At 36.5% G+C, this 14,113-nt stretch overlaps 1 protein-coding gene across 2 annotated transcripts in view; it reads left to right on the top strand.

Annotated features, from left to right (window-relative positions):
• The window catches only part of CDK19 (cyclin dependent kinase 19), a 121,020-nt gene that overhangs the window by 82,709 nt on the left and 24,198 nt on the right, over window positions 1-14,113 (top strand). For both annotated transcript variants that reach the window (XM_068184254.1, XM_068184252.1), the window contains exons 5-6: window positions 2,465-2,522; window positions 3,761-3,892. In XM_068184254.1, coding sequence (XP_068040355.1) covers window positions 2,465-2,522; window positions 3,761-3,892 — 190 coding nt within the window. The remainder of the gene's footprint in view (window positions 1-2,464; window positions 2,523-3,760; window positions 3,893-14,113) is intronic.

Below are 14,113 nucleotides of genomic sequence, written 5' to 3'. Positions count from 1 at the left end.
TGCTTTGAGGCTTGGTTATCTCCAGAGGTCCTTTCCAACCTGAGATATTCTGTGAGTGTTGTGGATTATGTCAGCAGATTAAAGAGTTGGGAGCTTTTTTTCTGTGAATAAATTGCTGCTTGGAGAATATTATATTGCCAGAGATAAAATACGGCTTTTGTGAGTTGTTCTGAAAGTCCTTTCTGCTTAGATTTTAATTTTTATCTTACGAAATCTTCTGAAGTTAGAATGTTTATTTCTTACAACCTAATTCTTTTATTAGAAACAACCTGACCTGTAAATCAGTGCAGTAATAACATTTTTATCAGCTTGCTTCACTTGACAAGTAAATGCATTTTTATAGTGCTTAAAATCCAATCCTGAATGTAAAGGTCTGTTGAAGTATTTTTGATTCATAGAATCATTAAGATTGGAAAATCCCTCTAAGATTGAGTCCAGCCATTAACCTCACACCACCATGTGTAGAACTAAACCATACCTCAAGTACCAAATCCTCATTTTTTTTAACACTTCCAGGGATGGTGCTTCTACCAGTTTCTTGGGCAGCCTGTTCCAATGCCTGCAGCTTCAGCTTTCCAGCCACTTTTCCCCAGCCTGCAGCGCTGCAAGGGATTGTTGTGACCCAAGGGCACGAGAGAACACTTTGCCTTGTTGAACCTCATACATTTGGCTTTGATGCATCAATCCAGCAAACTCATCATACTCAACTCTGAATCAGAGTTGCTAGGCAAAAGTTTAGGAAGAATTTCATCAAGAAAACTGGAGTTTTGCTCCCTTGGTTAGGACAGTTGTATCCATTTTATTTCTAACAGAGGTAAAATGTAGTGTGAACTTGCATGCATCTCTTGCTGCCTGGTTACTGAATATGCAGAAAGCGATTGTTCTGTTCTCTGGAATATTCAATTCGGGGTAATACATAAATGTACAACCAGAGTTCAACAATTGCCTCGAGGTGTTGATTTTATTGTCATTAAATATTAGCTAAGAGCAAGCATCATCTTTCTCTTTCCTGGATTTGCTGGTGAGTGTTTGCTCAAGGTCAGTTGAAATTGCTTGTGTTTTCCAAGAAAGGAGTGCATTTTGCCTCTTAAATGGTTCCAATATATGTTGGGGAATTAAAAGTCAGTGATGGCGTTGAGAATTGCAGATTAAAAAAGGAAGAATAAAAGAGGCATCTGGAAAGAGAGCCAGTGGTTGGAGCCAGGGAAGAAACAATGTTAGCACTGGGTGTGGGGTGGGAAGAACAGCTTCCTGGAGGAAGGAGAAAGAAGAGGTGAAGTAGGGTGCTTTTTATTGTTTGTTTGTTTTTTCAAAAAAGCTAAAGATGTGTAGTTTTGAGCCAAATTAGTAACCCTAGTTTGAGTGTCTCATTTCAGGTAAATAGTGACAAGGAACTGAGAATTTAAGTGAGATTCTCTCATTGGTTTTCTGGACATCTCTTTCAGATTCTTGAACAAATCCTGCTTGAGCAGACCCCTCTGCAGGCATTAAGGATTTAAATATAATTATTGTTTGGATGAACATTCCAAAAATTCTGCTTTGAAGCTTTGTTATGCATCTCTTCATTCAAATCCCTTAATGTTTTCAATCTTGTTTACTTTTTACAGCTGTTAACACAATAGGGCAAAAGCTTCCAAGGAATGACTATTGATGTCTGAGGGAACCTAGATCCTAATTGCAGAACAATTGCTGTGATGTCATGTGCAGATTTTATGTGGTGTTCACAAACAGCTGCTTGCAAACAAATAGATTGCAAAAAATGCCTATAAAGGTTTTGTTCTACTTGTAAAGCTGCTGTCTGCACTGTCAAAAGTTTTTTGGATGTAGCTGTGTGTGAATACTCCTGTTTCAAGGGAATTCTCATAGCATGAAATCAACTTCATGGATAAAAAGTGCTTTTGCCCATGTGATTTTTATTATTCGTACACTAAAAACAAGCACAGCTCTAAAAATGTATATAGTTATACATATACAAATGTATACATATATGTATACATATACATATATAAAAATGTATATAGTTATATAGAATGAAAACAGAAGTGGCTCTCAACTATGCATTTGTATACCAAGATTTGGCATCACTTTAAATAAGTTATACCAGTAAAAGTGGTTCTTGCCAGATTGTTCATTTGTAGCATAAAAGTTAGCCTAACAAAAACCTTTCCTCTAGAAGAAAATCTCTCCAATGAATATAATTATTCTAATAACAATAGAAATGCACATTTAGTTAAAGATGGCGTTTCTTACTGTGAAATGTCAAAGTATATTTCTGTTTTCTAATTGTGAAATTGGTAGCTAGAGATAAAAACTAAATGTCAGCAAGATAAAAGTATGGTAATTTTAGACTTCTAAGGATATTTCTAGACATTATTTCATTATAAAATAAATGTATGTAATTTTATTATTCTCAAAAATAATCATCAAAGGCTGACCAGCTAAAAATTCTGCTTTTGTTTTCCAGAAACCAGCAAACATTCTGGTAATGGGGGAAGGTCCTGAAAGAGGAAGAGTCAAAATAGGTAAACTTTTTGAGAAAATTTATTTGTGCAGCTAAGAGATTACTATTATAAAAAAATGCATCTTGTGTGTAAGGTAGAAACAGATCTTCAGTATTCTTTCAGTGTATGTCTCTACAACCTCTAGTTCAATTTTAAATCTCACTGACTGAGTTTACAGACTTAAGAAATTCCAAATATGTAATTAGACATTTCTATTTCTAAACTTGCCAAGGGTAGACATAAAAGCATCGGTATGAAACAAAAAAGTTATAAGCACAGGGAACAGTGGCGATAACTAGGGTTCTCTTTGAGTTCTACTATGATGAGTTAGCATAAGTTAGCATTGTTACTTATGAATTGTGTTTGGTTTTTTATTTTTATATAAATAACATTACTGCACATATTTGTAGAAATCCAAAGTTGTTTTATGCAAAAGTTATTTGGTGTCAAGGTGAGTAACACATGTAGCTGTGGTGGTCTTTATCCAAAATCTAATTGCCTTCTCAGTTTTAGTGATCTGGATATTACCTTTTTTAAATAAATCATGTGGCAATACTGAAGTTTGTGTGAAAGAAAAGTTTCAGATTTGAATTGGGTTTAAAATGTGTGGGTTTGACAGTACACCAAATTCTGTGCTTTCCCATCTAGCATTTCTTACTGTTACTTACCAGGCTCATTCTAAGAAGAACTTTTGAGTTCTATAGAATGAATGCTTAGTTTTAAAATACACCGCTGTAACAGTGCATGCTGACTGACTGGAGCTCAGTCCTCCAAATCATCTAGGAGGTATGCCTTGAAAAATAGTGCAAAACAATCTACACTGCAGTCATGTTAATTTTGCACTTTGGGTAAATATATAGCAGTCACAAGAACTCACAGTTTTGTAAGCATGTATAAAAATAAAGGAGAAAATGTACATTAGGGACCTACTACTGTTGACTTCAGTTAACCAAGTTTCTGTTACAGTTTTAAAAAATGAACAGGCATCTGTGTTATGTAAAGTTTTACAATATCATGGTCAAAATATGTCAGATGTTATACTTCATAGTTTTAGGAATGAAGTAAATAGAATTTAGCCTCAGAAAAATTTGGTCCAATAGTATTGTTCTAAGTAGTTTTTGTTTTGTTGGAAACTTTGATTTGTAATTTTTAATGTTTTTGAGCTGTTGTTATAATTGTTTTTGACAATACTATTGAATTTTGATTTATTTGTATTGAAATTTAAATACTCTTCTCATTTTTGTCTCCCCATTCCCCAGCTGATATGGGTTTTGCAAGATTGTTTAACTCACCTTTGAAGCCACTGGCAGACTTGGATCCGGTTGTGGTGACATTCTGGTACAGAGCTCCGGAGCTGTTACTTGGGGCCAGACATTACACAAAGGCCATTGGTGAGATGTCCTATAAGAAAGATGTTTGCCTGCAAGTTCTGTAAGGATAGTAGCTCTATAATAGATAGGATGCTCATCTGACCAGCTAGTTTTGGGGTTTTGTCACTGAAGTAGTTGCAGATGATCCCATCCATAAAGGATTAATCAAGATTAAAACTTTTTGAGGACTGTGCTTTTATATTTCAATATAACCTAGACATTTTAAATATCTAGTTTGTTTTGTTTTTAAAAAAATATATCCTTTGAATTGGTTTATATGTTTTATTGACTTAGAAATCTTGTCATGTTGTAAACCATTGAAAGGGAAAGAGCTGTGGCATTCTTGTAGGGTGTTACATGTCCAGATGCTTCTATGAAATGCGTTTCTTGATAAGCAGAAGGCTGAACTCCTGTGCTGTGCATAATCTGCAAATCATTTCCTCCTGATGACTTATGAAGCTCTGTGTTCAGGAAATGCTGGTAGCCAGGCCCTTTCTGCCATAGTAAGTTCCAGAAACACAATCAGCCTCAGGGCCCAGCTGTCTGGAGAATTAAAGCATTGAGGTGCATGGGAGGCATGATTGCCTTATATATTGAACTGCAAAGGAAACAGTGACCCTCTGTTAATAGTGTTAAATCATTCCTATGGGTACAGAGGTGGCTTTCTTGTCAGACATTTTTCTGTTGCAGAAGTTTTTGGAGATGCTCTGTGGGCCTTTGTTCAGAGAGTTACAAAATACTGTGTTGTACTGGCATCACAGTTTGAGTGTTCTCTTGGGTGGACCAATACTTTTAAGGCTTATGGTGTGTTGTTTATTCAACTACCATATACAGCAAAACGTTTGGAGAATGAATGAACTGACACCTGACTTTTTGATGTAGACTTGCACTTCCCATTTCTTTTTTGCTTTTCCACTTCCATTTGGAATCCTCCAGTGCAGGAATTTATTTGTGTACTCTAGGAGAACTCTGCAGCAAAAGTTGAAGTATCAGAAGTGAGGAAAATCTGATCCATTTTACATCCAAAAACCTGGTCCAAAGAAAAATAATAACTGCAGACAGATTCAGTCAGGTCAAAAGGGACCCTGGGAGGTTTCTTGTTCATCTTCCTGTTCAAAACAGTGCCCACTATGAATTCTGTTTGGTCTGTTCAGCTACATCTTGAAAACCTTGAAGAACAAAGATTTCACACCCTCTCTGGTTAACCTGTTCCACTGCAAAATCCTCGTAGCGAAGAAATTTTTTTTATACTTAGTTAAAACTTTTTCTTTTGGTTTATGCTGGTAATCTCTTGGTCTCCTGTTGAATGCCATTGTAAGGGCCTAGCTCCATCATCATGGTCGCCTCTGTGTACGTTCGGGTGAGGCTGCTCATAGATTCCGCTTCAGTCTGAGCAAGCCCGCGTGCCTCATTATCCTCTCCTGGAGCAGGTTCTCCAGCTTCTAGCCATGCTGGTTACCTCTGCCTCTTGCCTTTGTTACTCTACTGTTTCATGGTTGTTACAGCCAAGGCTGCCATCAATTATCATATCCTCAACCAGGTTCTTCCTTCTTCCTCAGCAGCAGATCTGAGGGATGACACATATAGTTTACCCCTAAGTCCACTAGAAATCTTTTCAGCCTCCCTGAAGGGACTCTGTTTATGTTCTGTTTGTTCTCCATGATGCCCCATGGTCTGCTCACCTCCTCTTTCAGCTCCTTTTGGTGGTGTCCCAGTGCCCCAGCCAGAGTGTCTCTCCCAGTGTCACCCTGCAGACTGACTCCTGCGTGGAAGCACCCTCCCTCTGGAGCTCTACCTCACCTGAGACAGAGGCATCCTAGGGGATCTGCTGCAGTGGGAGCTGGAGATGGAGCCTTGTAATGCCCCTGTGCCCTGCATGGTTCTGGCACAATCCCATGGTGGCAGGAGCAGACCCTTAGGGCCTGCTTTACATCTCCCACTATGCAGACTGGGCTGCTAAATACTAAGTCTGTGTTTGCTGGAGTGTTTTAAAGAAAATAACAACAGGATTGCCTCAAACACCTGCAAATTAGATGCTTAAATTGCCCTATGTTCATAGTGGAAAAAACTGATGTGAATGGACCAGATTGCTGAGTGACCTGCATGTATGGTACAGGGAAGTTACCTCAACTGACAGCTACCTGGTTTTGATAGATGGCTTATTGTTTGGAGATTTGGGTGAGTGATATATACCACTATCTCAGAGTATCTCTTTGAAGGGTGAATTAATATAATGCTGTTGTTTGTTTAATTATGTCATAAATAACTTCATCCTTGCCCTGAGGGATCTCTAGTCTATACTGAAACACAGGCAAGAAGTTCCTATGAAACTTCAGGGGACGATGGTACTTTGGAGAGATCTGGTTTTGCTAGTAGTTTATTATTACTGAGGCTTTTATTTCTTGTATCACACCAGTGAGTCACCCAGGAGGGGTGTGAATGGTTACATACTATCTGGCATGCTGTGTGAGTGCTAAGGGCACTCAAAACTGTTTGGGCAGCAAAATAAAAAATACGGAAATGAAAACAAGGAGAATTGCAAGCTGAGATTTGTAGGCTGACTGAAGGGTTAGAGGAGCATGTGATTGAAGAGAAGAGAAAAGAAAAAAGGTACATGGAGCTGATCTATGTAAATGCAGCTTTAAGGCAAAGAGAAGTGAGTAACAAAATGACAGTAGTGATGATGTTCGTGCATTTTATTGAGTCCAGACTTGTGTTTTGCTTCTAGCACTATGTGCACTTAAAAAAGGCCATTTTCATGAGCTAAGCATGCTAGTGAGAGTTTAATTCGAATGCTAATGCTTTTGGCAAAAGATGCAACTCTTAAAACTTTCTCTTAAGTCTCTGTGAAAGAAATACAATTTTAATATCTCTTAATATTACATAATTCTCAGAAAGTCTAAAGTGTTGCTTTTAGTTAAAACTCAGAAATTAAGTAAGATTCTCATTTAATCGCTCTTAAGTTGGAAACAATAATTTTGAAGAAAGGTAATCACCTTTTATATAGATGCAGCAAATTATGGGAAAAAATTATTTGGTATAGCTACTTGTTTTCCATAGCTTTTTTCCCATGTCTTTTGGATAATACATAACTTTTATTGATTAGTAAATACAACTAAGATAAGGCTAAAGAGAGAGTTTTCTCTTTCAGTTTTGTCATGGTGAGAAATATTGTTGTTTGAATTTACTAGGAACTCATCATCAGTTCTCTTCTGCAATGTCCTAACATTGTCCAAGAATTGCTACATGATTCAGATGTTTGCTTAGGTTTTTACTGACTTTGTCTTGATTTTACCTAATTTTAAATGTATTTTTTGTATTCTACATGTGATACTATCTTCCTTATCTTTGTTTCACATATAATTTAATTATTAGCAGTGTATTCAAAATAACCTGGACCCTGTCTACTGTAGTGTCCAATTTGGTTTTATTCTTGTAATAAAGCCTTTAGGTGTGTTTGCTTCCATGTAAATAATTCTCATACAAGGTCAAAAACTGAAATTAGAATTTGACTTTTGACTTGTTTGGGATTTTTGTCTTTGATTTCTGAATCTGATCTTAGTTACATTTTAGGGGTTTAACTTTGAGGGAAATTTGGAGTAAATACAATCTGTTTAGAAAGTGCTATATATTACACAAAACAATACATAAGTATATTTTATTATTTTAGGGGTGACTTTTCAGTGATATTTGTCCTTTATTTAGTTTGTCTCTTCCTACTAATTAAATATTCTACTTTTAATTTATTTCTTTGCAGAACAGATAGTTGTTCATCCTATATATAACATCATGTTTTAAAGCGGTGTAGAAATCAGGAAAATACTGTTGCTGAAAAACAGAAATAGCTTTTGCTTTCTCCATGTTAAAAGGATAATAAAAAGCCCATGTTAGGGTTTCATGGAGAGTAATATTTTATTTCCTGAATTGTGAATATTTGTAATGTAAGCCCTGCTTGTTAATAGAAGTTTCACATGTAAGATCTGTTACCATAGTTACAAGTAACTAATTTACCAGATGAATGCAAATTGGGAAAATGGTGTTGTAGAAACCAAAGTTCATTCTCTATTCCATTACCGCAATATGAATTTGTACTAAATTCACTATTGCCTGTGAAGGTTTCCTGCATTTTCAGCATCAAAATTCAAAAGCAGAATATGTTTCTCTGTGTTCATCGGGTCTTAATACTTTAACAAAGATGTAAAACCTGCAAGTATAAGTAACTTGAACAAGCTTCAGGTGAAACCAAGTAGCTGCAAAAATTGCCTGCAATCATGGAAACTTTAATGAAATTACTGAACAGCTAGAAAGTCCAGCACAACAGAAAATGCCTTTATGCTCAAAATACTTAAGAAACAGGGTTGAAGTAAGTGGCAAGGTACAGTGCTCCTTTCATGTATGAGCAAAGACTTCTGCAGTATAATTTTAAGGAAAGTAAAGGAAATGACTGTGGTAAAATGAAAGAAAAGTTAAGCTGACTTTGAGCTTGAAAGGAGGCATTAATCAGTGTGTTTTTTTTCACTCTGGGAACATCAGATTAGAAAAGAATGTTTTAGTAGGTAAAGCAAATAGTAAAAACTCATTCATCATAGGTTTTTAAGAAAGCATGTGGCAGTTTCCAATATGATTCATTCTGAGGCATCTTGTAGCATATCAAGGTAATAACATAATTATGACTTGTTTTTATCAAGCTGCAGCTTGTATAGTTATCAGTGCTATCAAACAAGCATGTTATCTTACCTCTCTTTGCCACTTGCCTTATTTAAAGCAATAGCTTTATGTTTGATAAATGGCAGATGACTTACAGTATTTTAGATGGTTTGGATTTTATTCACAAAAGAATTCTTTAAAATGATCATTCAGCCACCCATTAAGCAAGGCTAGAACACTGTCCTGAACCAAAAAAGGGATGGGCTTGTTTATAGTGAAAAAAATAAATCTGGAAACCTGAGAAATCTCCATTTCTTAGGTACCTTTTTGCACTTGTCTACATTAAAGGTCAGCAGACGTGTCAGAAATGGCTGTGTGGCAACTGCATTTACCAGCCCAAATGAGACTTAAATGTAGAGAAACTGTAATTCAAAGCCTGGGTAGTGCACTGTCACCTCATTCTATTTCCAGAGTAGCATGCAGTTATGGAAGCTGGAAATGTATGAAAGGTATAAGCAGATATCAAAATGCCTTTGAAAGCAAATGACACAGGAAAATATTTGGTGTATCAGAAGGAATGAATTTATAACAAATGCTGGGATCTGTCAGAGTTTCAACAATTCCATTTGACCTCATGCAGGAATAAAAAAGAGGGAAATATCTGGGGGGTATTATGTAGGATTTAGGATGGAAATATGTGCATATGTGTTCCATATTGCCTATGCAGTGAGTCCTACACATTCCGGGTGCATCAGATGTCCCTACTGTGCATGCACAGATTGTTGGCATGCTGGCCAGCCTATGGGGCCTCTGGAAATCTTGGACTGATGCCCAAAGCTCTTTTGGTCTCATGTTCTGGAAGGGTTGGAAGGAAAAAAAAAAAAAAAGACCTATCTGGAAAATCTGGTAAAGCAGAAATTACAGGTGAGATCAATCAGAATATTGAAAACTCTTCAGGAAAAATGTACAGGGGAGGTTCCCACCTGTCGTCTGTGGAGCCTCAGGAGCAGGGGGACTGCTTTTAAGCCTCTGTGAGAAATAATTAAGAACAACAAATCCATAGTCAGCATTTGATTGCTGCATAGGAATCCACATTCTTGTTTGTGAGAGGCTGTGATTTGAGGAAGGGGTTGTGGAAAAACTAGAAAAATAAACTAAATTTGAGAGGTTTGGAAAATATTCATTTATGCACGCTGAAAAGAAAATTTCAGGCTGCACCAAGAAGGGAGCCTTGTTCATGCCCTGGGAAATGTTATACAACATGAGGGGTAATTGGATTCAGATGATATTTTGTGGTAAACTTCTTTTGGCATGTGGTAAACTTTCTTAATTTTGATTATCAAAATTGTTCTTATGCTTTTTCTGAGAGGCAAAATATTTTAATATCAAGGATTAATTGTTGCTCTCTTATCTGTTATTGCAGGTACTGGATGATTTACTGCTGTTTTTTCTTCTGGCTCTCTAAAATAGCAAAATATGTCTAAAATACTATAAAGCTGCTTCTTTTATTAAAAAATAGAAAGCATTTTCTACCACAATAATCTAAGAAATGTAAAGTTATATAAAGGATTACTAGATCATGTAATTAGAACATTTTAAAGCTATATTAGTATTTTGGGAAGCTTGGGATGCTGACAGCAACTCACGGAATGTCGTCTGCAGGATTGTTGCACACTTTAACACATTAACTGTTTTGTGCTCTAGTTCCTTGCTTCTTCTAACTTCTCTATTGCTCTTACTTCTCCAATATGTTAAGTCTGGAAATCAGCTGGTGGTCATTGTCAACTCTGAAGAGTCTGAGAGGTGTGTAGTAGTTTAATAGTCAGAAGAATGAGAACGGTGCTGTGGGTCTGACCTGTCCCTGCTGGTATAAAACCAATGGACATACTGTAATGTCAGGTAGACTGAGTTTCATTTCTTAGGACAGTAAGCTGGGTCTCAAAAGACTTGGCTTTAAATACTGCTTCAGTCCCAAGGGTTGTGTGTAGTTGGCCACATTTAATTTATTCCATCCCAAGTGTTGTTTCATTATCTATAAAATGAGGACACTACTTAATGGTATTGTCCTGAAGATAAAGTCAGTTAAGGATAATAGGGAACTCCAGTACAAGTATGCTGTAAATTGTTTTTGTTAACTCAATGAATGGATTATTTTTCTGAGAACCTGAGATGTCTCTTAGCAATTAACTTGAGAAATTTACACATTCTGGTCATTAAAAACAAAAAGGAAAGAAAAGGAAAACAAAACCACTAAATCTTCAACACAACTACAATATGCTAATTGTCCTGATTTGGATTGTTTGGTAAATTAACCTGTAAACTTCCACATGTGGTCACCAACTACTTTTTCTATTCTTACGACTCTCTCCCCTTGCAGCACTTATGAAGGGACGTACTGGATGCTTTTGCCATTTTGTTTAGTATTTTGACAGATTTGCTGCTGCATGATGATTACTAAGACTTAACTGTATATGGCTTATTTTAGAGCAGGAAAAATAATATAAAAATACTCAGAAACTAGAATATCCTCTATAGCAATACCTCTGAGATAAAAACCCACTTTTGAGCAAGAGGTGTCTTTAAAAATGTGCCTACACTTAGTCCCATGTGCATCAAGAGTCGTTAATGATTTGTGGGCCGAAAAGCCTCTATACTGGTCATAATTTTAGTTCCATGTCTTTTTTCCTTCTAACTGTTTTTCCCTCCAAGTATTGGCTTTGTGTTCTTCCAAACTGTTAATAACCATGAGGACTCACATGGCAAGCTTTTTCTTCCCTAGTATCTCACTGACTTTGCCCTTTACCAGGCAGATGAGCTTTGCAGCTGCATGTTGATTCTCTAATCTTCCTGAGCAACATATGCCATGAACTCAGTTAAAAAAAAGATTTAGATTTTTTGTAAAGAAAGATTACTTAGGGAAGTAAGGCAGGAATTTTTCTCATGAAAGTTGGTTCCATAAACATGTTACCCTCACTATACTGTGCAGTAATGAGTAGCTTTTAATGTGCACTTTTTGCTACCAAATCTGAAAAGCTGGCTCCTAAAAGTTGATTTTGGCTGAAAACCAAGTACCTACTATCCTAACAAGATGCATACTTCTGGTGCAGAGGAGTTGTTTTAGCTGATCCTTCAGTTTGATCATCAAACATAATTACTTCAGCAATTATCAACTGAAACTTTCAACATAACAGCACTGATTGAATAGAATGACTGGTTTTCAGGACAGGTGTGATTGCTTCATAAATTGACTTCTTGTCAATAACTGTGATTGACAGCAGAATTACTCTTCACATCAGTTTGTTTCATGTATTATCCAATGGAGTTGCTTATAATTACGTCGGAGTTATTGTCAGTGCCCTACTAGAAATGGTTGTAAGGCTGAAAACCTTAGTAACAGACATGTTAAGATATTGTAAAGCAAAACACTCTGTTTGGAAGAACAAAGAAGCTTCTCCAGTGGTACAGTCTGGTAGGCAAGGTTTCTTCATGTGCATTCCTCTCTGTTGACTGAAATAAAATAGGCATCAAAAGCTTTGATAACTTCTAGAAAAGACTGTCATGGCTTATGAATTGTAACAGTCCAAGAAAGTATTCTTCACAGATGTTCCTTGTTATAACTCAATCTACCAGATAGCACGAGTTTTGCTCACCTTATGTTAGCTCTGAAGGTTCTGACATGTTGTATCTATTAAAAAGTTGTAATAGTTAAAGACATAAGCCAAGTGAGAGCACACAACAGATAAAAAACTCACTGTTCCTCTTTAGTTAGCATGGAGTTAACCTGCAAAGAGTTCCACTGTCTACAAAATAAGTTGTTTTATTAAAATATTTTGCATTTAATTAGGAAAAAAGTATATTTCCCTTTCAAAGAATATGTACTGCTTTCGTATTTGCTATTGTCAGTAATTTTTCCACATGATATTATGAAATGCAGAGCTGTGCGTATTTCCTGAAAAGTTTTGTAAAGACTGTTTTACCGAACAGTGTCTAGTCTTGCCTGTTTTTGGTTCTGTCATCATTATAGGAGGAAAGGGTAACAATTTCTGTATTAGACCTGCCTAATACTTTGCAGTATAAGAAAGATTCATGACCTTTGCTATCAGTTTTCATACTTCTTTACTTGCTACAGTGTGATATTTGGTAGCGGGAAGTAGCCCTGAAGCTACAAAGCTGCTTTTTGTCACCCGTTACATTCCTCAGACTTTTGAAGATTTGTCACTGAAATGCCGGGTTTTTTTCCCCCTTGTTTCCACGAAGCTTGCCAGGGTACCTCTTGGACCCTTGGAGGTATAAGCATGGCTTTTGCTGAAACAAAAGTAACAGTATGTTTTTTACTAAGTCTTGGAGGTGATAGAGTTGTCATAATGTTCCTCTGCCATCTCCAACCATCTAAAAATTTAGGATTAGGGAAGAAGCAAGACTGTAACACCCTTTCCATGCCAGAACTAAGCACTTGTCCCAGTGACTTAATTCATTGCCCTGAAGTGACACCAGCTGAGGCTGTAGCAACCCCAGATTCTGGAAGATGGAACTGTCACTCTATTCTGCATGCAACCATCACTGTATGCTCCTGAGGAAGTTAGCCGCTCTATTGCTAGCTAATATAGTAGATTATCTGGTTTATGCAGCAGTAGTCTTGGAGACACAAATGAGGAGTTAAAGAATTGCTGATGACAATGTGGTATATAGGATTCATGGGTTGAGGGGGGAGAGGAGTCTTTGAGAAGACAGTCACTGATAATCCTTGCAAAAGCAATATAATGTTGGTGAAGGTTTAGTTGCTGGAAAAAGTCGAATTCTTGTGCTCTGGGGTTACAGTTGTTGGTAAGATATCAGCCTTGCTGATTCCTGTCTTCAGGAATCTGCACATTTTAAATACAAGGTTTCATATAGAACCATAAACCTGGAATTTCCAAATTATTGGATGTGAAGTTCTGTAAATTAAGGATTAAGTTCTTTTACAGGATTTTGCTGTTTGAAATAATACTTTTGCTGCATGAAAAGACTACTTAGGGCCTCTGGATTTGTTGCCACTCCCTGTATTAAATCTATTGTATCTGTGTTGTCAAGCTTAGCACAGTAATTTTAGTGTAATGTTGCAAGCTAGATAATGTATCTAATGCATAGCAGAAGTCAGAAATCATATAATCCAGGATCTTCATTTAATGATATACTGAGGAGTAGAAATTTAAGTGGGAAAAGAAAGTATTTTGACAGCCTTGAATACCTCTGTTAAGACAGACTGTTGAAAGCCTGGCCCATTAAAGCACTGCAGAAAATAATGATTTAAGTGAACTCAGAATTTGAGTCAAGATTCTTAAAAATTTTTAGAGTTGTATTAATTAAAGTTAATTATATTAGTGCAAACATGAGAAGAAGGCAGCTTAGTTTAAAATGCTAGGATGAAGGCAAAGAGGTAAAAAGAAAAGTAAGAATGGTGCATTTCATTATAAATTCAAGTTAGTATGGTTGCAGTTAAAAGTTTTCAATTATCTTGACATCACATCATAGCACAGAAGATGATGTACTTTTGAAATAAAGCATTGTTCTTAGATTCATGGTTGGCTGGCTGTGAACATCCCTTGGAATAGTGGG

The sequence above is a fragment of the Anomalospiza imberbis genome, chromosome 3 (assembly GCF_031753505.1).
Source record: "Anomalospiza imberbis isolate Cuckoo-Finch-1a 21T00152 chromosome 3, ASM3175350v1, whole genome shotgun sequence".
NCBI lineage: Eukaryota > Metazoa > Chordata > Aves > Passeriformes > Viduidae > Anomalospiza > Anomalospiza imberbis.
The sequence above is the reverse complement of the archived record's forward strand: the minus strand, read 5'-3'. Positions and strand labels throughout refer to the sequence as shown.